The sequence below is a fragment of the Rhea americana genome, unplaced genomic scaffold (genome assembly GCF_003343005.1).
Source record: "Rhea americana isolate MKP2758 unplaced genomic scaffold, rheAme1 scaffold_124, whole genome shotgun sequence".
NCBI classification, from domain to species: Eukaryota; Metazoa; Chordata; class Aves; order Rheiformes; family Rheidae; genus Rhea; species Rhea americana.
The window spans coordinates 1878608-1900704 of NW_028185306.1; the positions used below are offsets into that span (position 1 = coordinate 1878608).

A 22097-nucleotide genomic window follows, 5' to 3' on the forward strand; every position below is an offset into this window, starting at 1 on the left:
TTAAAAACTGAACATTTCCCTCTTTTGATACTGCAGTTTTGTCAAGTACATTATGCAGCTTTCACTAAATTGGCAAATAGTTAGATAAAAAACAGCAGTTCTAATAACAGACTATGAAAATGCCACTGAAATAATTTGTGGGTAAAGTGTCAAATTATCATCATGACCCACAGTATTATAAAAAGCAACTTTAGAATAGAACAAATTTATCCTCTTTCTGTGCTCATATATCTTACATGAACACAGCTAACTTTTCATTATGAAATTAGTAGTTTTATGTCAATTTCATCTATCAGAATTTCACAGGGTGAAACATTTGGAAATACAGGTCCCCACAAATATTGATAAGGTTTTGTTTCAGTAAAGGTCAGAGCAAAGCCAAACTCCAAAACCTAAAACTTCTGATGAACAAAAGACTACAGCTTTTAGCCAACACTGTATGATAACTTGTTTGCTTTCGTTATTTCATTATTCTTCATGTGCACTTTCAAAACAATTTTGCCAAAATGTCCAGAGTAATTATTCACAAATCTTCAAGGCAAATTACTTTCCCAGAAACAGGGAACAACTGGGAAAGGAGAGAAGACCCAAGCAAAGGAACCAACCCAAGCAACTGCCAAGGCAAGAGTGCAAGCAGAACTCAGAAGAAAAGAGTGAGAACTCGAGGAATATTAGGAGACCTAGGTAAAAGCAGACAAAACCAGATGAGAGACACTGCAGAAGGATGTACCTTGGAAACGACAAAGGGAACAAGCTAGGGCGTGTAATACCCGCTAGGCAACAAAATGAAAGATTTTCGTGCTTTTAAAGCCAAAATGGCTCCTTTTAAGGAGAGCTATTCCTAGCGAGCTACAGCTGTACATCTACATCCAGCATTTTCAGCACAGACTAACCCAGATTTCTTATGCTCCGCCCCTCCAAGTCCAACAAGTACCATCACAGAGCACAAGGCAGCTCAGCACAAACATCAGGGCAAATGTGGCATCCAAGGGAAGCTGCAGCAAGGAGGCCTGGAGCACAGGATCTGCACTGACAGGCTAACAAATTATCCAAATTGGCTGTAGCTTCCTGGCAGCCAAGGGGAGGGGACGCCTTGATCGATGTTCCTATCTGGCCAAGCAGAATTAGTAACTCACTCACTCCTATGTGGGGGCAAGGCTGAAGCCAGGCCAGCAGRTTAATATGATTAATGTTCCTTCAGTCCTGTGAGCTAGTATAGAAGCTAGGTCTTATTAATTTTCAGGTAAATAATGTCAGTGGAAGACAGACATGCAATTAGGTAATTTCTATAGAACTGTCCGTTCTCCAAGAGTGAAAACCTGCTTCATTACCTGTTCTGATACAACTATGCTTTTCACTAAATAGTATACAGACATTAGAGTTCAATCAAAGTGAGTTTTTCATATATTAACACTAACCTTATATAAGTAAATTTTCATGAAAATTATTTTTAGTATGGTATGAAGAACTATAAGAAATCCAAAATTAAATAATTACAAAATAACCATTTTAAGGACAGAATACTGAAATACTTAGGAATTTCCTTTTTTTTCTGTCAGCAAGATGCCGACTATCAAAATTAACCTTCATGCAGCTTGTTAAAGACAAAGCTTCTCTACAAGCACACTAAAATTGCGAACTATTTTTTAGTATATTAAGGTTAAGTCCTCAGCTTCTGCATGATGGTTTGCGTTGTACAGTCATCTTTTTATTTTATATCTAGTTTGAAGTCTTCTGTGACTTTCAGCTAACCAGTCCACATAATCTAAATTTTGTCACAGGTGTCAGAATGCATACGCTGATGTACAGCGATTTTCATACTGGATATGGTGTTTTATGTGCCTTGAGAGGCATGAAAGAATGCAATGCCTGACCTGACTCCCCCAGAGAAGAATTTTTCCCGTACCACTTATGTAGAGAAAATGTATGAAACAAAAAGACTTGGGCAAAATCTTGACTTTTTTGAATCAATGACTGTTTTGCCATTGCTTCCACAGAACCAGAATTCATCCTTGATTCCCTCCTGGACCTTCAGCTATCTCCTTATCGAACCAGGCCATAGTAATACCCAGAGCTACTCCAAGGTGATTCTGCAATCTTTCCTCCAAGATCCAGGACCAGCAGCTGACCACCACTTGTGAGGACAGTCAAGGAAAAGCATTTTCAGTCTTAGTCGCTATGCTGATAATGGCAAGCATAAACGAAAACTTAAGTTCGAGTACACTTAGTGTCATTCCTTCTGCGTATCTGTATCATTCAAAGGTCTCGGTACATGATCTGAGAGCTTCCAAGGTCTCCAGACATTTATAGGCAAATCCAAACACTTTAATCTTTGAGGAACACAAAGTACATGTAGCTGTTTTGTCAGAAAACTGTTACTACTGAAGGTAGTTCACTGAAGCAACAGCAGACAGCCAGAGATAACAACCAGGAGTAAGCTGTCTAAGTGCAACTATTTGCTGATGTGCTCATCTGTTTATGAACACATGCCTACCCGCCCCAGCAGGAGTAAGCATAGGGCCTGTTCTTTTACACTCTAATACTTCAGAATCCAGAATCAGTGCATAATTCTCCCTTAAGAATTCCACCGCTGATCAAAACAAGAGCTTATTTATTTCAGTACAAATCTTGTCTATATATACACGGAAAGACCACGCACAATATATTTGATTATAATCAAGGGAGCTAGATTGTTTGTTTTGCTTTTAGGAATGATTTTTCTCCCTCTTCATTAATGTAACAGTCAGACAAATGACCTGTCCTGTTTTTGTGACTGATCTCAATCTTATGACTCAGTAAAATGAATTAGGTGGAAAAAATCATTCATGCTGAAAATGTGAATGCCAAAGATTTGCATGCAATCCATTTCTGAGGTACGATAAAGCTTAAATAAAAAGGAACAATTTAAATTACATATTGTAAGTACCATTTCTGGCATTAAGATGAGCACCACAGCTTTTCTGCTCCCATGACAAAGTTCTGCAATTTGTGTCCTGTCTCCCAAAATTTTTACCATACTAGTCACGGAAAGAAAATACTGATTTAGAGAGACTGACACAAAATTCTCTTCTTGCAGAGGCCCTACTGGGCAGTATTAATCATAATGATATTTTCATGCTTTCAGCAAGATACATACTTGCAATATGTTTGCACAACGGCTGCCCCAAAACATGCAAATATTTCTGACAATGGTCTAAAATTAAACATTACCAAAATATTTATAATTTTAATAAGTTCAAATTAAAAAAAATTGAATATCAAATTTCAGATTAAAACGACAACACTGAGTTCTTTGTAAAATGGTTCAAATATGGTATTGCACAAACTTTAACCCTGCCAGCACTAGTCTTTGCTATAATATTCAGTAACCAGCTATTTACATTTTTAAAACATAACCTCAATCAAATGTCTGCCAAAGAGCTAATTACATAACATATTAGTTATCTAATTATATGATTTTTACTAAGCTATATAATTAGCATCTGTTTGTATAATTTCATATTTTATAGCTGAAACCTATTATCCAATCAGAGAAAAGGTAAATTTTCAGCAGAACTCATCACAATGTACACTGAATAAGATGGTGACATGTGTCTGAGTCATATCCACTGTTTCCAGATGGAAAAGTGCCTAGATGTGCTGTGAAACAAATGGACATGCTATTAAGAGAAACTAGATTATTAAAATTTACAACCTCTTCAAACCTTTTTATGTTACTCACTATTTCTGGATGCAGCAATTATATCTTTAAAGATACTAATCTGATCTTAGAGTGGACAAGAAATTTATCTGAGAAAGCTAACTGTGTAAGAATAATTGTTCTCTTAGAATATGATGAAATATTGTGATTTTGTTTCAAAGAAAAGTGGACTCATTGGCTAATTACAGGATTTTTCAGTGTTCCAAACAGTAGTATCGATRGAAAGACTGGGCAGGGGAGGGAGTCACTGCAATATTCCGATTTCTATTTGATAATGTCATCCCAGCAGCATTTTTTTAAAGAAAATTTTCAGTGATACTTGACAGGAACAACTCTACGCATATAGGATGGTAGGGAAAAATCCAGTAACAATGACTTGGCGGTCACATTGCAAGAGTGTAATCACAGTTGCAACCAGAATAAGGTTTGGATGCACTAAAAAAACTAAACGTGACTCTTTTAGATACAGAATTATTAGGCCAATATCATAAGATAGTTTTCGCATTTGTGAATAGATTTCTTCTACGAGATGATGTTATACAGTTTTTGCAGAGTATATCATTAAGCGTCTCTCCAATTTGTGATACTCCAAAATGCTTATGTTCAGTGGGAGATGTGGATATGCAATATTAGGATTTTATATCAAGTGTAGAAAACACTACAAATACCTAATCATCAGTCCTGCTTGCATTTACATACTTGAAAATTAAAGGCAAAAGGACTTCCTATCTGAAGTCATACATTTGTGTTTGTAGGGATTGATTTTAGAAAGCTAAAACTGGCAACCCCCTTTCACTATCATCCGTATTTAAGCATTGCTGTGCAAAATATGTAATATTTCTCTTTTTTAAAAAAATCATGAGATATTACTTTCATCTCCACTTTTGCATCCCTGCTCAACTCAGTAAGTTTACATTGAAATTTGGTTTTAGTTCTTTCAGAAGAGAGAGGCAATATAACGCACGGAAAAATAATCTCTAACCTTCCAAATCTTCCTTTTCAAAATGCGTTTTGAGAATGGAGCGAGTTCCGCCTCTATCCACAACAGCCTCTTCATCATTTCTCTGCAATACAGAAAAAAAAGACAGATAAATTGCTTCTCATATAAAATCTATTGACAAGATTGAATAACATTATGAAACAAAGATAAGTTTACTGTTTATTTATTTACTGTTCTCCTTCAATACTTAAAAAAACTCATTTTCCTTATTATAATCTATTCCTTTTATAGTAATTTTTACTGACTTGTGATTACAGCTGACTAACATGAAGAAGCAAGTTCTGTAAAAACTTGCAGGATGATGAATAAACTCTGGCTATTGGGAACTAAGAAAAATATGAGCCAATAAGACAATGAAAGATATAAGAAATATCCGACCGAAGCAACTTTTTTCTTGTGCTCTTGAAGAAAGAGATTATACTTTTTTCTGTCTCTAGACCAAGATATAGCCAGAGCTATATGCAGAATTYCCAAACTATTAGGATTTGCACTCTTTATACTTTGGAAAAGCTAGAAAATAATCTCAAYAACCATACAATGAGAAAGAAAATATTAAGAGCATAAAAACTCCCGGCTTCATTTACTGATGAACTGCAAAGCTTTTATTTTTTCTTTAGAAACACAGAGCTGTAGTTACAACAAAAGCAGATAGCACAGTCTAATAGTGCAACACAGAGAAGTTACTCTTTTTTTAGTAACACATAATTTATGTCTAATTTCATACTACAGCCTTATATGGTGCATATATGCACCTTAACAGTGAAAGAAAGGAATACCTTCGCTCTCTACTACATTGCATGTGTCCTATGTGCTGAAATGATTTATCGTGATCCGGCTAAAGAAAGCTAGAGAAATTAGTAACCTTCAGCCACACTGGACATGAAAGTAGTCACGATTCCCCGAATTCAAAATATTCAAAATATTTTTGGAGTTCAGCCATGATGCACTGGATGCAGTGCTAAACCAAATATTAGCTTCATTTTGAGTGTAACATCACCAATTATAAAAAACAGTTGCTAGATGCAACCTACATTTCACAAAGAAGAGGTTGAGAGTAGTTTTCAGTGATTTAGATGAAATAAAAAGGATGAATTACACAAAAGCATCAGCTAGTACACCATGAATATATATTTACTTGATATTAGTGGAAGGATTTTAGTAAGTGATATTAGAACTAAAACTATCTGATTTCAATATATAAAATTGGTATCTTAATGAAAGTCTGAAGCAAGTGGATTTGAATACCAGCAGTACATGCTAAATATAAAACTATATATAGAATTCAAAGGAACATAATGAGAAATTAAACTACATGAGCACCTCTCCTTAAAGAGCAGATGCCCCAGGCAGAGAGATTCACATCTAGATCTGACTATCATTCAGTCTGGATCTAAGTTTTTGTTTCAGGCTCCTCCCTGTCTTAAAAATAGCTGTCATACTGTAGCTATCTTACACAGAAAAGTCCTAGGAACGTGTCAGCACCAAGCATCTGAGCTGTTAAAGAGAGAGAGAGAGAGAGAGAGAACATCACAGTGCCTTTACTAGAGCCTTGAATTAAATAGTAGTAAGTAACAAAAATCTGACGATCAGAAACTGTTGTATTGAAACTGTTACGTCTTTTAATACTTTAGGATTAGCTAGTAATCTACTAGCAGTAGAACAGTATAATACTGCAGAAAACATTTGATCATCTCAGATAAAATTAATCCATTATTTTAAGCAGTAGGACATAATTCATTGTGTGTGGAATGATGCCATGCCCCTGGGTGAATAGTTAGACTGGATGCCAAGGRCCAAGTATTACAGCCATGTCAGAAGTAGTCCTGTTCTAGCGTAAGTCATAGCCAACAGCATTTTACTGATCCCGAAAGGGCCTTATGGAAGTAACATTAGGGGAAATTCTGTAATGGAGAAGATATTAAAATGCTGGACACTTCAAAGCCTTTATAGCTCTTATAAGTAAACTAAATACAAACTAGTTCATTAATATTAATCAAAATATGCTCATACACTTTGACTTCTCCTTTCCCCATGTGTTTGATCTTCAGCTCTTGGCAATCATCATCTTCCCTGCCTCCTCTTCCTGTAATGTCACAGCAAGTCTCAGCCTTGCCTCATTCTCAGAAGTGGGTTTCTTCCATTAACATTACAGGGGAAAAAACAACTTAATTGGTAGTATTGTGTTCTAGCCAATTCACATGTCAAACTCCAAGCAAAGTCCAATTAAACAGGCCTTGCACTGTGCACTCTCACTTCCCAGGGAACAATATGAAAGCCATCTTGCATTTACCAGTAAAAGAGTCACTCTGCTTTTAGTCTGGAAGTAATTTCTGTGATTCCTGTACTGCCTCCTTGGAGGTGGGGACAAGGGAGGGAAGCACTGGCTAGTAGTTTATCACAATTAGGGCAATCTCATTTGGAGGTAACCACTGTAGCAAAACAAATAATAGTGGCAAATCCTCTCCACTTTCACAGGATGATTAGAGACTAGAAAATCAACTTCACTTGCTAATTCAGGAAAACTGCAGAAATTATTATTTCTAAGTGTTGAAATAAATAAGAGTCTGAAACAGAAAATATAGGCAAGAACAACCATATGACAGTCATGGAAAATAGAACTCGTGCTTTGGATGACTTTTAATGCACCATGCAACCACCAACCTCCACTCTAATATCTTCCAAGACTGTACTAAAACAATGACACCCCTCCTCCCCCAAGAGTTTTGCCCAACAATTTTAGTGTAATCAGAATAAGGCATGAAGATTAGTGTTTTTCACAGTCATGAAATGTTCGTGTCAGAATTCTAGCTTTTCTTCCCTTCACCCTGTTTGAAGATGATGAAGGACAGATGGTAAACAAATGGGCCAGGACTAAGGTGTTTCAACTATGCTGATATACTGGAGTAGTGCGCAAACAAATCTGTGGATGCACTGACCAGGTATGAGTCCTTGGAACTGTCCATTATTGCAAGGAGTTGCTTGCTGAGTCCAGTGAACACTGTGGTCTACTGCTTAAAGCATGAGAAAGGGATCCAGGAAGTGTTCAAATTCTAATCMTGGCTCTGTCACTGACTTGCTGTGTGGCCTTGGGAAAGTCACTTAATCTCTGTGCCTCAGCTTCCCCATCTGTAAAAATAGGGATAATAATACTTACTTATCTACCTTCCTTGCTGGGCTGCTCTATGCCATAATTAATATTCATATAGCATTTCAAAACTGTAAAGCACAGAAGTGCTAAGTAGTAGTTTAATTCAGAAAGGTGCCCAGTTTACACGCACAAAGAGATGATGATAGAACACAGTAGACTGATAAATGATCAGCAACTTTTAGGGATACATAACATAATTTCTTAACACACAACCAACTTATATTAATACCGTGCAGTAGTTCTACAGTGCACATCTAAATGAACAAATTTTACATTATGAGTAAATACATATCAAGGCCTACCTTCTCTTAGTCTAATCAAAAGTAATACTACAGAAGTCAGTGGAATTATGTTTCTGTGAAGCTGCAATTAGAATGCAAAAAGATTCTCAAGTTTATAAACAATCTAACATTTCTCTGTCTTTTTAATTATTATCTGTAAATGTTTTATGTTAATGTATCTGCAATAAAAGAGTAAGAAACCGAGACTTCTAGATGGAAACCATAAGTGGTATCACCGCTATGAAATCCTCTATCAGGGCTTTCAGCAACTCAGCCCAGGATTTCACTTGTTACTGTGTTCATTCACCTCTGTTCATTTTCAAATGAATACTGAAATCACCTCTATCACATAGCAGCATCTGCTCCAGATATATACACATACATACATACACACAGATATAGTCTATTTAAATGAAAGTCTCATTAATAGGGTTGTTTCTATTTTTGTCTCTTCATACTAGAAGATTTTAAACACAAGGATGAATACAGAAAAGCAGTCAGAGTCGTTCTTTGTATCCCTTACAGTGAAACTGTATAACATTGTAACATATATTTGAAATTATTTTTATTCAAACAAAATGAAAATTAAATATATGGTCTTAAAAGACTTCTGGCTTCTCTTCTATTTGCATAGCTGTGAAGAAAGAAATCATCATAAGTGCTAAGCAGACAAACTTTAAACCTTTAGATTAAGATCCCATAAAACAGAGAATGAAGCAAGGCTGCAACTGTTGCCAGAAGTTTTATGTATATTGGTTGGGGCGGGGGATAAAGGAGAAAGTCCATGGTTTAGGCACCTGAAACAAACATCTAAAGTGTCCTTACCATCTGTGCATTGGTAAGGCTCAAGTATACATAGGGCATTCCAACACTAGTAAAACGACCTCTTAATTTGGAAAAGCTTTCCAAACTAACTACTAGTCATAATGCGTCGCAAAGAGATTGATTTTTAAACCTACCCTCTCCCAGAATAGTGTTCTGCCACTCTACACTTCAGCTCTTATAGAATGTATAAAATTCAATTAAAAAGGTAGATGACTGAGTGGAAAGCAGAAGAAAAACACTTTTCAAACACATATCTGTACAAAGGCATATGACATGCATTTTTAAGTAAGTATGTGCCAGCATACACACATACACTCAGAACTTCAGTAGAATTTTGGATGATGGCATTAGGATGTATTGTTTATAAACAAGCCTACAATGATGAGAAGGTAGATCAAAATCTAGGTGACCATACATACATTTGAAGATATTTGCATATTTATTACATGTATTTATTAAACAACAAGAAACAAAAATACATTATATTTTAAAACACATCCATCGTAAGTGACCCAAATGTTCTGCAAGCACTTACTGATGATGATCTGTGCTGGTTACTACAATAAATAAAATAATAATTTGATAATAAATATATTTTTAAAAGATTAAATAATTGCAATGAATGTGTCTCATTGTCCTTCCCATTGTAGGTATTCTGTTCCACCAGTAATTATATTGTCTGGTGTTAATGTATCTTAAATAGACAAGCCAAAATGGATAGTACTAAAATTCTCATTTTGTATGGAAAACTAGGATTTACTTATTCTCCTCATCCTTCTTTCTTTCTTTCTTCTCTGACATTTGGGCACTGTTTTCAATATCAACAATCAATTTCGAAGAGCACTAATATTTCAGAAAACTGCCTGGAGGGTGCAGTTAAATTCTTAATATACCCACAATGCCAACCACGTCTTAGCCAAAAAGAATCCTTCTTCAGCCTCTCTTTTTCTGTAAAATATATAGCATAGCTGAACCCATACAGATTTTCCCCACTAGAAATTATGCATCTGACACACTTGTTGACTTATAAGGAAAATAATCACAGTATTAATTGCTTCTCCATATAAGCCACTTATTGATGATTAGATAACATACATAATTCTAAAATGCCATCTGGAACTAAGGAATACCTCTCAGCATAAAACATTAAATATTGCATTCCTATGAAAATTAACAATAAAAGCTGGAAGACAAAGATATTAGTCACTTTATATTATCGGTAATTGTGTATGCTTAGGAGATACAGACCTATAATACATTAATTTCAGTTTATGTACTTTGTCATGAAGTTAGTGGTGTAAACCTTGTGCATTAAAAATTAAATTTTAATTTTAAATTATCTGTAAAGAGATTCTAAACATTTATGTGGACAGCACATACATACAATGATTGCTTTCCTAGTCTGATATTACGTTTTTCACATATCTCCCAATGTTGTACTATTTTCACAGACCCACTACATGGCATTTGTAATTTTAATATCATTTTGGTAAAGTTTAGCTTGACATATAATAAAGATGGCACTGTTAAAGATATAGGAAAGTGTGTTGTCTGAACTCAGAAGTTGTCAAAAACATACAGAAAATATTATGAAATTGACAGTTAGCCTAAATGGTTAAAAAGCTGTTATATGTAAATAGATACTACCCTGTTGTAAGGAGCAAATCACTGATGGCTGCCATGTTCAGCCCTGTCCTCTAAAGTGTCCTTGAGCAGACAGTCACACAAAATTGATATAATATACAGTGTGTGTGCCCACAATTTAGATGCTACAATTCTTTTCTCTTTCCTGAGATAAGGACAGGAAAAAATCCCTTAGAATATTATTACATTTTAATTGTTCATATTATGTACCATCATATTTAATAATCAGCTGAGGAAAAAAGGACTATGAATTTTGTCTTTTCAAATATAATTGCCTTTTCTATTCAACTAGCTACACTCTCTCATCATTTTCCCCCCCTTCCTCAGTGATTAAGGAACACCCATCAAAAAACATTTATAATGCAGTAAGGTCCATTCTATAAGGTTTAAAGAATTATTTTTAAGCGTCCTTTTCATTGTACTGTTTTTGTGATAATTTTCTGCAGCAATGCTGCTAGTTAACACACTACACATGTTCCTTTACTCAGCTCCACTCCATATAGCACAGACTATGCAACAAAGTAGAAAGCAATTAGTTTTCATTCCAGATTTGTATCTTCCCCAAGGCTGCATGTCATATGCATAAGAACATCTTTCTCTGTCTCTTCTTCCCTCTTCTTTTCTCTCACTTTATRGACAAAAATCAGGATGCTTAATATGATTCAATAAAGAAATAGCATCTTCTGCAATGCAGCTAAAAATTGCACTAATCAGAGGCTCTGAAGAAGTGATTTACTGCTGACCTGAGGCAGGACACACGTTCAATACGGTAATGCAGTTCCTTTAACATATAAACACAGACAATCATTGCAGGCATTAAATCTAAGCACATACTATTGTTATAAATCTGATGAGACTAAACATGAATGGAAATGCAGACACAATTAAAACAAAGCAGTCTTGGAGACAAAGAAATGTTCAGTAATACATATAATTCCTGTGTTTATCTATACTGAAGAGCCTTGTACTTGTTATACACCAGCATGTATAATAGCGCCACTATGAACTGATGCATAAATGGATGCATAATCATTAAAATAAGAAGATATTTGATCTTCTTTCTTAGAATAGCCATTTTAGATAGTCTTAGATGCAATACATTTCTTACACTTGCAAAGCAAGTATGTTATTCTACTGTAACTATTTTTCTTAATATATCTAGGCATCTAAAGACAAAGCTATTCATAGAAGATAAAACATAAAACAATATCAAGGTATAATAATAACTTATTTATTTTGCAGTAGTACCTWGAAACCTCATTCCCCTCTATCCTCTCTCCCATCAGAAAAGAGGACTCTTGTACTAACAGCTGCAGCCACAAAATAAAGCAGGGGAAGCAATTCTCAAAAGAAAGGTTTGATAAACTTTTTGGAGCAATGAATTAGTGTGCTACACAAATTATTAACTATTAAATTCTTTCTGGATTCTTGTTTTGAACATCTGTATTTAATTGCTGTTGTACTGATGAGGTTTTATATGCCTTGAGGTAAAGTTATCAGGAATGTCTAAACAATCTGAGAGCCTTAAAAAACTGAAAGAGGTGTCTATGGGTTGTGTTCCTTCTAATATTTTCAGGAGTGTTAAGATTATTATAACTTTTTCCCTTCTTTCCTATCACATCACATTGGCAGGATTTGTAAACTAATCATTCAATCGCTAGCCTCAGCCAGACCTCCAAAAAACAGAACACTATTCCTTGCTGTTAGTGTAAGGGATATAGAATATCCCTATCCCTAGAATATAGATGTCATCTGTCTGACTGAGATTATTTTTTTGACAAAGTAGTAAAGAAAAATATGAAGCAAAAGAAATAGTGATGAGAGCACTACACATTTCAAGCTGGGCCATGGTTATTTTTTTCTCTGTGGTTGTTATTAGAAAGCCTTATGTCATCTTAGTGTAGCCTCATTAGCTGAAATCCTCTTGTCTGGCTTCATAGAAATGGCTATGTCAGCTACAGCAGAGAAGGCCAACAGCAAAAGATGGATGCAAACACTTTATCCAAGGACCAAATGAGATTTATCTTTAGCTTGTCTGGCCCCTCTCTTGGCCTAATGCCAGGCAAGGACAGATAATAGCATTACTTAGGTGTAGTTAGAAGTTAAAACTTCTCTTGAATGGGCTTTCTAGACAGCACATAAAAGACAATCGTGTTAACTGCAGGTTTCTTAATCAGCAGTAAGATATATTGAGCTTTACACTGGATAAGCTTTCCATCTCAAAGGATCTGCTTTCAGTTTCAGTCACAAAAGATGATGTGTTTTCACATTCCTTTTGCTAGAAATAGGGTCAGTAAGGAGAATCATAGAAGGCAGTCTCCTTGCAGCAGCTACTCATGCAGAAGCAGCAAGTGCAAAAAGGAAAAGAGGTCACGACCAACTTATCAGGACCTGTTTCAACAGCAGCTACAAGGCCGAGGAGAGAGGATTTTTTCACTTCCTTTACATCCACATGCTGTAGTCTGGAATTTGTAGTCATTTATATACAAATGTGTGTCAAACATGACTCAAAATGTCTTCCTTCTTCCTCACAAACTGTCACAGGAACAAGTAAATCAACGCAGGTAAAGCACTCAGTTGTTAGTAACAGCAATCAAAAGCTATCAAAAGCTTCCTGCATCATTTTTTTTTAAAAAAGCTACTTTTACTGGTTGCAGTTGTAGAGATATTATATGGAAGAATGCAATTAGCCAGGTTCCCCCACAAATGTTATTGACTTTGATCTTCAAAACTCACCTTCTGAATTTCATCTCCTAAACTCCACTGGAAATTGTAAGCAAGTCTTTCAACAAGTTTCCATCACACTGCACATTATAAAATGTATTACAGGTTATAAAAACAAAAAGTAAACAAATTTATGACAGGATGGCCTAGGGTGATGTACCACAAGCTGGTTTTGACTTGATTCAGACTGTGCTTTTTGCACTGTGAGTGCAAAAACCTTCTGGCACTGAACAAATCATTTGCATAAAAAATTAATCCTGAACATAAATATAGCAAAAGCTGCATATATAATAAAATTTCTTCACCATATGGAAGTTCTCTTCTGCCATATTTACTACCTGAGTTTCCAGGCATTACCTAGGACGAAACACTCCTTCCTTAGCCTCCATTGCAAGCTCACATTATCAGTGATACATTAACTCCCTCTCCTAAAAATCATGGATATGATCTTTAGTGATACCTGCGTTTCTCAGGCCTATCAAAAACATTTCAGTTCTATTTGATGAAAAAAAATAATCTTCTCTACAATTCTAAAATTATTCAATGCAGCAGGGAGGTTGTTCCAAGACAGAGATATCCTAAACCTAGATTAATTCCATTAAAACTTCAGGCATCTAAACCAAGTTGCTTAAATTGGAGATGACACCCTCAGTCAATGCAAGGAGATTGGCATTTCCAGAGGATGAGGAACATCTTAGATTGACTGTCACTGAAGATGGGCCAAAAATAGTTGAGAGTACTGCAAGGCAGTGTTATATATGCTCTGCTTACAACTATCWGGGGAGATAGGATAGCAGCCTGGAGAGACTGTTAGCTTCATTGTGGTCATTCCTGCATAGCCAATCTCACCTCTGATCTTCCTTGTGAATTAGCACCTGAGCATATGCCAGCAGTGCCACCAGTATTGTTGCTCTACTAGTAGTGAAGGCAGCCAGATTAAATCAAATTCACTATTTTTTTTTTTTAAAAAAAAAGCTACAATTGTTGTACTATTGCCAAGAGAAAATTACAGATTTAGAATACCTTACAATTTTCTATAGAGTTCCCACAGATTAAATTGGACTGCTTTTGGTCCTTCAGAGTTTTCTTCTATAAGTTCTACTGTCTTTCTTCAGAGAAAGAGATTGAACCATGGTCAAGAGTGATCAAAGCTCTCAAAACTGAAAGATGGGTTTGTTTGTTTGTTTTTTAAATAACAAACTAAATTTGCTTGATGACAAATGACATTACATCTCTCTGACAAGTTTAGCTATCTTGGCAAAAAGGTACAGATTCAAACATAGGCTTTAGTCTGAAGAGTTGCCAAGTTATTTATATCTTCAGGAGATGACATCAGCAGAGAATCCAGAATAAGATGTCTCAGTATTTCCCCCTACAAAAATTTACACTGATCTACATGGTTTGTTATTATGAGTTATTTTATCATGGCAGTACTACTTCTGCAATTTACGTGATTGAAAAAACCACAGATTTCTATCACTCAAACATTCTGTTGTGCATGACGACATAGTTACTCTAACAGAAATGAAGAGACCTTCTGTGCTATAATCACAAAGTAAGAAAAGAAAACTCTTCACCTCATGATTAGATAATGACATTCTAACTATCTTTGTTCTTGCTTCATCTGCCTCAGGTGATCAGTAAGTCATGGTGATCTGGGATGTCTATGCCAGAGAAGACAGGTAGAAGCCACTGTATTAATACAGAAGATAAAAAATAATTATGTCCTCAAAGCCACTGTTGTTATGATCTGTTATCTGAAAGTTCAGAAGGTCTCATTAATTCACAAAGGGATTAAAAAGCAGTAAAAGGTGAAGAAGCAGTGAAAAATTACGAAAGAAAAAGAAAAGCAGAAAAGAAATAAGTGAGATGCTGAAATAGATAATGTGCTCCGTGAAACGACATGGTAAATAAAAACAGACTTCAGATCAAATTTGAAGTTAATTTGAAGATGCTTTTGCATCATTTTAAAACACTATCTATGACAAATAAAGCAAGAGAATGAAACACGGCACTGGAAAGAATTTTTGTGCCAAAGACTTCACTCAAAATGTATTCAGAAAGTGATTAATAATGGACTAAATAATGATGAATTCGTATAGTTTAAAAGACTGGACAGCGTGAATCTATAATATATAGCTTCAGGAATTCGAAACTTGCTGCCAAAAAGTCAAGGGTAAACCTGAATTATAAGCAGTAGTTCAACTGGTCTTTCTGCCTCTCAGAGATCTAAGAATTTGACTTGAACAAATTGCTAGTCTGTTGTAATCTGGAAGCTTTAAACATCATCACTTCCAAGACCTTTTTGTCCTGGACCAGTCAAGATATTTGACAATAACAAGCTAAAAGTCAGAAACAACCAATACAACTTTAACAGTGCGCTTTACATTAAAACTACAGAACATAATTTTTGGAAGGGAAAAGGGACAAGTAGGACAGCAGTAGAAAGCAAATGTGAATACAGTATTATTAGATTATATGTGACTTATTCCTTTTACATAGAGGCACTGATTTTATTGTTACAAAAGAGAATTGCCATTTGCACTGTCAATTTTCTGATAATGGCACAATTGATAGATCAGTGTGAGTAGCTGCAGGAAACAGCAAGTGCGGATATAATAATCTCCATTAGAGCTTTGAAGGATATTATCTAAAATTTTCACCATGTTTATTTTAAGCAGTCTGGAAGCCTATCTAGTAATGGTGGTGGTAGCTATAATATTTGAAATAGAAGGCCTATCAGGACTGTTACAGAGGGAAAGCTTTTCCAAAGCAATTCTTTTCCCCTGCTCTTTTCACAGGCGTATTTTTACCTGCTTACTCATGTATTTACTAGATCACTAGCATCACATTACATTTGTCCTTTCAAATTCTATGTTCATTTTCATCTAAAGGTCTCTAGTGTCTAGTGTTTCAAGCAAACAGCAAAAATAACCAGATTTCAAGTTTTACTGCTTCCTTGTCAATAATGAAACTTTTGTAATATATTTGATTATTCATATTGCACTACTCTACTATAAAGTGAAACAATTACACAATGATGAGGCAGAACATCCAGCAGATGTCCTTTGCCAAGACAATGACATCTTCTTATATTGAAGAACGGATTCTTCGTGGTGACCACAAAATAAGAAAGTCCTTATGATTTAAGTATTACACTGTAAGCTACTTGGATCAGTCATTCATTTATTATAGGTTTGACCAGGCTTAGTACAACAGTACCATTGCATGATCTCCATGCAATTAGTAAACAAATAATAATAATAATAGTCTCCTGTTCTATATTTGGGTTTATATGCATCTTTGCTTTAATTAGTACGCTAAATACAGATGTGTGTGCATGTATGAAGAAGGAGCCTATCTGTAGGCTCCCTTGACATACATGTTGTCCATATATGTATGATGTGACAACCAATATTTCAAATAAGCTGTAATTTAAAAGATAAGTTATAGCAAGTATGTAAACAACAGGAAGCCTACACTTAAGAAGATAGGTCAACCTAATATAATGGGATGTGCACACATTTAAATATAGTTACAGCTGTAGCAATCATTAACAGGTTATACTTAGCTTTATACATTACAAGAAGAATTTTGAAAAGGAGTTTCACCAAAGACTGGGTACTGTAAGAGAAAGTGCACAAATTGCAAGGTGAATAGACAAATAGGAAATCCAGGATAATATTACCACTAGAGTAAAGAAAAAAAAAATCAACTTTGTGATAAAATATTTCTCAGAAGGGAAGAAAGAAGGCAAGCTGTCAAGCTTTTAAAGGAAAGATGTTTGTATTTGACAAGATAAGTACATAGACTTTAAAAAGTAACTGATGTAGCCTAACTGATGTAAGCCACGATGATATTAACAGCAGTAAGTGAAGAAAAGTTGTAAGTATTAAAACCAGACAGAAAAATGAGATCATAATAGTCATGGTATTGTGGCAAGCAGGCCTTCACTGTGAGTTATGGCTAAAAGGACAAACAGGAACTGTCAGATTGCAGAGGTACATAGAGCAAGACACAGCAGACAGTCTGAATGTAGAGCCGAAGTAGGAGTCAGCCAGGGGTAGGATTAGAGGAGGATGCTTCTAAGACTACATCAGGAAAGAAAAAAAGCACCCAGGAATTGTTTCTGAGATAATTATAGTCAGATTTTCTTGAAGACCAAGAAAATATGAGTTTATTTGAACGGGTGAAGACTGAAAGTAAATTCTTGATGTCTTCATCATGATGATGTTTACAGCCACACTATCAAAAGTTAGGGTGTAGAGGAAGATGCAAAGACTGAGGGTGGAGTCCTGTGGGATGTAAACACACTTTTATATAGAGAAAAAAGAGGAGAGGGGAGAGGAAGACCTGCCTAAGAAGAAATAGAGTTGAAAAGAAAGCATATCAACCAGGATAAAGTGACAAATGCCTAGAGAATATAGCATAAAATCTCCAAGAGAGATGACAGAGAGTGGAGGAGAATAAAAGACTACCCTGGAATTCTTCCAGGATGGAGTCATTTGGAACATTATTGAGACAAATTCCAGTAAAAGACAGAAACCAGAAGGGAGCATTCTAGAAGGGCATTGAAACAAAGGGTATGAAGACACTTGTGCAAAGCATGCTCAAGGGGTAGAGAGATGAAGGAAAGGACAAAGGATAGGATAATCTGGGGAAAAGGCACTTCCACATGTGAAGAGGAGAGTTTTGGCTTTTTGCTTCTTTTCATTTTTTAAAATGGAAAGATGTATTTGTTGAGTAAGGGAAAGAATTCAAGCAGAGAGATAGAACTGAAAAAACAACAGCAGAAAGAACTCAGAAGGTGGATTGCTATCCATGAATAGGGTCATTGGAACAGGCTGAAAGACTAGAGAACAAAAGCTAGCATCTATTTCAGAAAATGAGGAAGAAGTTTGAATTTTGACTTTATTTAAGAGGTTCATATGAAGAAAAGTGAAAGAGATAAGCTGAATAGAGAATTAAAGGATGAATATAAGGTACCGAACAGGCAAAATTGCAAGCAAAGATTCTCAGGACAGATGACAACAATGCCAGAGATTAAGTGTAGAAAGACAGCAGAATCAAAAGATTTTCACCAGAGATACTCAGCAGTATCTCTGCAGCATAGCAGATGGCATTAGGAACTGAGAAAGTGAGTACTGGGTGTCAGCCAGGATCATTAATTGTCATAAGGGTTTGAGAAGAACAAATAAAATAAAGCCTGGAAGAAATCAATATGCTTAGATAGAGGAAAGACAAGTAGAGAAAAATAAAGGAAGTAAGAGCAGAAAAGAAGTGATCAAGGCTGGCAAAACAGAAGTTTTCTGAAGTTCCACTCTTGGAGTGAAAGAAAGAAGATACTGAAAAAGTTCAAATAGTTAATACTGATGAACCAATGAACTCAGAGAGCACAGTGCTTAATGAAGACTAAGTCAAGTGTGCAACTGATTTGGCAAATGGGCTACAGTTGAAATGAGAAATAACAGCACCAGAGCAGCTAGAGTGTTGGATGACCATGTGGAAACAAAAGTGCAAAAAATCATGAACGGAGGTGAATAAAGTTGCAAGTCAAAATCAAACACGGAGATGGTGTAGACAGAGTTGCGTGCATGGCAGACAATAAAAACATTAGAGTGGCAGGCAGGAAAAATAAAAAGGAAGAGCTTGAAGGAAGCAGAGCTTAAAAACAAGATCACAGAAATGCCAAGTTATTTGACACAAATTCTGAGTGAGTATTGTTAGAAGTAACAATCTCCATAAAAAGGACCACTGAAGAGGCAATATTAATAGCCAAAGAGGGAACAAAGTTCTGTGGGCTGCATGGAACAACAGCAGGTGAGAACGTAACAGCTATCTATATGAGCAGGTAACAGATTTTGTGCCTGGGGTTGAGGGGGGGGGGAGAAATGATAGGGATGGCAGAGAGATGAGGCTGAACCAGAGGCAGATGGAATTAAAGGCAAAAAGGAAAAGGTAGGGAAGATCAAAAAAGTGTAATCTGGACATGGGTGCATAGGTGTATGAAAAGAAAGGAAACAGCAGCATCTTGATTGTTGCTCTGTCATATATCCTGACTCATCTCTTACCTGAAGCTGTTATACACATTCACAACGACATACATTTGTTGTTTTAACAAACTACAGGTTGATTCAAAATGCTGATTAATAAGGATGATTTACTATAACACTATACCAGGAAAAGATCTAATCCTGAAATAAACATCTTTTTTTTCTTATGCAGCTTACATTGCTTGCCAAGTCAGTATAAGCTGTAACAATGAAGACATCCCATACTTGTACACTTTGTAACTGTATTAGAAGTACACACCAACATAAACTAATATATCTTTTGTAATGTAGAACTAGACTAATTTGCGCTCTATTCTCCTAGTAATCTTCATTTCATTGTTTGCCACATAACACATCGATTGCTTTATTCTTATAACTATAGAGTATATAGAAGAGTAAAGAACATGACTAGTTAAGTGATCTCCATCCTTTGATTTAGAGGTATCTGGGCTCTTATGGAGGGAGTATATGCGAGTTTTTTGAAGAAGTTTGTTTTGTTCTTTTAAGCCTTTTCATTCTTTTCTACTCCAAACATCACAGCTGATACCTCTGTATAAGGCAAGTATATTAGGCATCTATAAGAACATGATTTGTATTCAGAGGCTGAATAGCAAAATTACTCTTTCCCAAAATAGCACTGTGAGTGGTGGAATTAAGCAAAGACAGTTTGAGCCAGATTCAAAACACACAAAAATACATAGTTCTTCACACAGCACATAGATGAGCTATAGAACTCTTGTGGATATTAAATGTTTACATGAGTTCAAGAAATGAATGGATATGTTCAGGGAGGAAATCTATCACAGGTACTAAATCAAAAACACTGGAGTAGAAAGTCCTTTAGCAATAAACAGATTCTGGGAGAGCATCCAGGGTATCTATCACTGTGCACTTGTCCCACTCTTACACATTTCCCTAGGCTTTTGACCACTATAAGAGACAAGATACTGGGCTAAATGGAGTTTTTGCTCTGGTCTAGCACAACTGTTTTCACATTTCTATTTTCCAATGGGAGATTCAGCAACTGAGATACCTGAAGGGGGGTCTGCAGCCTCTTGCTGAGATTGATCAAGAGGTCCTCTGACAAGAGTCTGGAAGTTATAAATATGTATCAGTTCAAACTAAACAAAGTTTTTCTAGGAGACTGAACAAGCGAAGAAAACTCTGCCTTCATTAACACAGACAGTTTCCCAACAGGAGGGTTACCATGCAATGGGTGTTTCTTGTCTTGCCAATGATGTGTACTCCCTGCTGTTTTATGAAAAGAGCAGCACAGTTCCACAATTATCTGCTACATCAGTATACTGATGTAGCAGATATGTCCAGCCCCAAAAGGTAAACTGCAAGATTGAGAGGAATGTATTTGGCTGTGAATGTGCCAGGAAGGCAGGAGCATCCATCATGGGGACAGCATCAGTTCCAGGGCTTAGAAAATTTATCTTCTGCATAAAAGCATCCGCCAAAAGTCTCCAAAGCCAAAGAAAGAGCCTGAATACATTTGTAGTGACTGAATACACAGCATAAGAGTCTTCAGTTCACCTGCAGGATTTCTATGCTATCACTAACGGAAGGTAAAGGTGCTGTTCTGTAGATTTCTGAATTTAATTAGAGATCTACAGGTGTGTTCAGTATAGCTAAGACAGACAGCAAAATCAAAAAGAAATTAAACTAGAAATTGATAATGATATACTTTCATGGACATAAAAGAAGCCAACGAGGAAAATAAAGTCTACATGATTACTAGGGAAATTTGTTTACAGATGATGATACAGATATTGCTAAAAATGTAAATTTAATCTGTCTCTGCAATTGAAAGGATGCTAAAAAGCAACTATTTAGCACTCTTATCTGTTGAAGAAGGCAAGAAAAGGACACAGAGTATGTCCCAGATCTCTGCTGAGGTTGCTGTGACTGTAGATGTTCAGGACATGAGGCAATGCTAGTAATTACTTCTGACAACACGGATTACATCTTTCACAGAGATCCACAACAAATATGCATCTCTGAATTCAAAGATAGATTGCTGAAAAATTTCAGCACATCTGCACCCTAAAATATAAAAAACCACTCAGGAAGGAGGAGGAGGAGAGCAGAAGGCAGAGCAGGAAACAACTGAATCCAGTGAGTCACCATAAAGCACCAGCAGCAATGAGAAATTCACTCATGACTACCAGCAGAAGGACTGACAAAAGTACACTGAGATCTAGCAGAGGAGACAAGTCTGGCATACACAACGCAGCAATCAGTTACTGGATAAAGAGCTTATCACTTCCTAAATAAAAAACGACTAGTAAGACAGTTTTTCATTTTCCTTTCATCTGTGTTAGCTAAACCTTACTGGCAATATCCAGCCCCTGCAATAAACCCTGTACCCTTAAAGTCACATTTTTAACATGTATTAGCAGAACTACCATCCATAACTGATATTCTAACGATAATATCTAATTGCAGTTACCAGACACCCGAGCTTTACTTCTCAGTAGTAACCACAAAACTGGGTCTACACTTGCTGTAGCATAGTGTAGAATAGAAGCATCCAGAAAAAAATTTCAACAGATGTAATATCACAAAAATCATAGTATTATCATTGTTACAAAACTACAAAACCATTGATCTATATTTTCCTTATGTATTAGATTTTTCTAATGATTATCCCATCTATTCTATTAAAAATGTTACATGGCAGTCAACATGAAGGTAGTGTCAACTTCCACTTTCATTA

At 35.9% G+C, this 22097-nt stretch overlaps 1 protein-coding gene across 1 annotated transcript in view; it reads right to left on the minus strand.

Moving 5' to 3' along the window:
• Positions 1–7663, minus strand: part of SLC4A10 (solute carrier family 4 member 10) — a 99946-nt gene extending 92283 nt beyond the window's left edge. The window contains exons 1-2 of the mRNA XM_085325902.1: positions 7637–7663; positions 4683–4764 (exon numbers count right to left, since the gene is read on the minus strand). Of these exons, the coding sequence (XP_085182028.1) occupies positions 4683–4764; positions 7637–7663 (109 nt within the window). The remainder of the gene's footprint in view (positions 1–4682; positions 4765–7636) is intronic.
• Positions 7664–22097: the final 14434 nt, after the last annotated feature.